Below are 2,922 nucleotides of genomic sequence, written 5' to 3'. Positions count from 1 at the left end.
CTTTGTGCTGCTTGTAAGCAGCTTCCTCGTTTAAATCTTTGTAACAAGGACCGACAGCGCCCGTCGGATGGGTGGGATGCCTATGGTCCAAGGTCAGGTTTGAACACCCGGCTGAAGGAGCAGATCCTGGGACCGAGTCCGGACTTGGAGGGCACCGCTGTGGAGGACACAGCCACGTAGTTTAAACTCTCTTTCTCCGCGTCTCCCCAGTCCCGTCCCCTTCATATAAAGTCGCAGTGAAAGCTGTGCAGTCGGTTCCTGGATGCTATTCCCGGACCCGCGCCCCCCCGCCCCGGCCCCAGGCGGCGGCGGCGGGAGGGCGCTGCCCGCTGCCAGTCCCTTTTCCTCGCCCTTGCCCACCGAGTAGGGGGAGCCGCAACACCACGGCAGCTCCTGCGGGTGAGACGGCGGCGGTGGAGCTGGGAGGCTCCGGCTCTCCCCTCGGACACGGGCGCGGGGGGCCCCGGCGCAGGAAAGGGGGTCCCTGTGGAGAGAGAGTCTCCGGCCGACGGGACAGCGGCGGCCGCTGCCGGCCCGTGCCCGGGAGAAGGAGCGCAGCTGCCCCGGGCCAGCTCCGCCGGAGCGCTACCGGGCCGGGCTGGGCTGGGGGCGGAGGAGGCGGGGAAGGGGGGAGCCGCTGCCGTCACCGAGGCTCCCGGCTTGCTCGGCTCGTCGCCGCGGCAGCCCCAGCCCCACTCCCACCCCCTCGCCTGCCTCCACCCTCCTTCCCTTTCTCTCGCTCGCTCCGGGAGAGCACTGTGCATCCTTTTCCAGATGGCAGCCGGCAGCGCCATGCAGCCTCCCGTTCCTCCTCCTCCTCTCCCTCCTCTTCGGCTCTAAGTTAATGCCATGCTGCCGCTGCTCTTCCCGGCACTGCTGGCCGCCTGCCTGCCGCCCTGCCAGGGCTGGAGCCCCTCGGCGGCTGCCAGCGGGCAGGAGGAGCAGGAGCTTTTCTTGCCCGCTGCCAACTCCTCCTCTCGCTCCTTGGCCAGCCTCGAGATGGACCTCGACGGGGCAGCGAGCAAGGAGGAAGGCAGCACCGACAGCCCAGGCACGCCGGCTGCCCCTAGCCAACAGCCTTTTCCTTCCGCTCCCACCATCTCCGGGCAGGAGCAGCAGGGGCAGGAGGAGCCGGGGCAGGGGAAGGAGGAGCCGGGGCAGGAGCAGCAGCAGCGTCCCCAGCCGCAGGGGCAGCCGCAGCCCGCCGAGGATCCGCACTGCAACATCAGCGTGCAGCGGCAGATGCTGAGCTCGCTGCTGGTACGCTGGAGCCGCCCGCTGGGCATCCAGTGCGACCTCCTGCTCTTCTCCACCAACAGCCACGGGCGGGCCTTCTTCTCAGCCGCCTTCCACCGCGTGGGGCCGCCGCTGCTCATCGAGCACCTGGGGCTGGCGGCCGGCGGCGCCCAGCAGGACTTGCGCCTCTGCGTGGGTTGCAGCTGGGTACGGAGCAGGCGGGTCGGGCGGCTGCGGGGCGCCGCTCCCCAGCCCTCCGCCGCGGCCGCCGCCTCCTCCTCTCTTTCCTACCCGCCGGCGGCCGAGGCCGGCCAGTACTGGCTGCAAGGAGAGCCGCTGAATTTCTGCTGCCTGGATTTCAGCCTGGAGGAGCTGAAGGGTGAGCCGGGCTGGCGGATGAACCGCAAGCCCATCGAGTCCACCTTGGTGGCGTGTTTCATGACTCTGGTCATCATCGTGTGGAGCGTGGCCGCCCTCATCTGGCCCGTGCCCATCATCGCCGGATTCCTGCCCAACGGCATGGAGCAGCGCCGCGGCACCACCGCCGGCACCTCCGCCGCCGCCGCCAAGTAGCTTCTCCCGGTGACCCCCCTTCTCTTCGTCTTGTGCTATGGAGGGACGCGGGACGGACTCTGTCGTGCTTTTCTTGTTTGCAGCGTGCCACAGGTGCGCGGTGGGACGTGGGGCCGCCTCAGCGCCCGGCCCGGCCCGGCCCGGCCCGGCCCGGCCCCGAGGGGACCAAATCATATGTGCGCATTTTATATCTTTAATACCCGTTTTAAACGAACCTTTTGGTTAAAAAGAAAAGAAAAGAAAACAAAAAAAAACCCCAAAAAACCAAAAAAACCAAAACAAAAAACAAAAAAAACCCTAACAACCAAACAACCGCCACCCTCCCCCCCAAAAAAAACCCCAACAAAAACAAAAAAACCCCAACCCAGCCAAACAAGAAAAATCTTCTCTAAAATTCAGTGGAGGAAATCAAAGACCTTCCTATTCGGCTGCATTTGTTGTCAGAGTGGCATTTTTGTATAGGATGTGGTTTGAATGGGTTTTTCCTTTATGGAGAGAAAGGTATGTCTCTCTTTGACAGGATGGAGAACCGGTGCAGTATATATATTGTTATTGCTGAAGCTGAACTTTAATGAACCTTTCACACTGTATTTCCTGGTTGAGATAGTGTGTATTTATTATTGTAGCTCCGCGTTATTTGGCTTTTAATACAGAGGTTTTCTTTCTGGAGCCACTGTAGCCTTTTGTTGGTCTGTTTCCTCCAGGATGGAACAGAGGGTTTGGCTGGCCTTCCTGTCTGCGAACCTACCATGAAGCTCCTTTCCCTGTGAAATGGTGTTAGCAGGGCTGTTGGTGGCAAAAGGGGAATCCCAAATCCTTTCTCAGAGTGGTGTTTGCCCTATCTGTGCAGCAGATGTGGGTCTGTATGCCTACTCCAGGATTGGGTGGAGGGGGGTGGGGAGCACTGCTGTGCCAGAGATCCTCCAAAGCAATTTCATCTGCACACCTCCACAGATTTCAGCTTTCTCCTCGGTTTCAGGTTGGGTGGCTTCAGTCCTGGGAAGATGAGGCCCACTCTGAGTTGTGCTAAACAACGTGGGGCAAGTTTCTTGACTTTCTCAAAGTTCATTCCTCAAAAACCAGCTTAGATGCAGTGTATTTGTTGGAGACACA

At 61.2% G+C, this 2,922-nt stretch overlaps 1 protein-coding gene across 1 annotated transcript; it reads left to right on the top strand.

Moving 5' to 3' along the window:
• The first annotated feature begins 685 nt into the window (after positions 1-685).
• Positions 686-2,105, top strand: TMEM158 (transmembrane protein 158). The gene has a single exon (XM_033081947.1). The coding sequence runs from the start codon at positions 850-852 to the stop codon at positions 1,807-1,809; it is 960 nt and encodes a 319-aa protein (XP_032937838.1). The 5' UTR covers positions 686-849; the 3' UTR covers positions 1,810-2,105.
• The last annotated feature ends 817 nt before the right edge of the window (positions 2,106-2,922 follow it).

The sequence above is a fragment of the Catharus ustulatus genome, chromosome 1, assembly GCF_009819885.2.
Source record: "Catharus ustulatus isolate bCatUst1 chromosome 1, bCatUst1.pri.v2, whole genome shotgun sequence".
Taxonomy (NCBI): domain Eukaryota; kingdom Metazoa; phylum Chordata; class Aves; order Passeriformes; family Turdidae; genus Catharus; species Catharus ustulatus.
Note: the sequence above shows the minus strand (reverse complement) of the source record. Positions and strands in the feature narration are given on the sequence as shown.

Bases quoted from the DNA above. Each gene is read 5' to 3' on its own strand.
- TMEM158 (XM_033081947.1), top strand. From the start codon at position 850: ATGCTGCCGCTGCTCTTCCCGGCACTGCTGGCCGCCTGCCTGCCGCCC.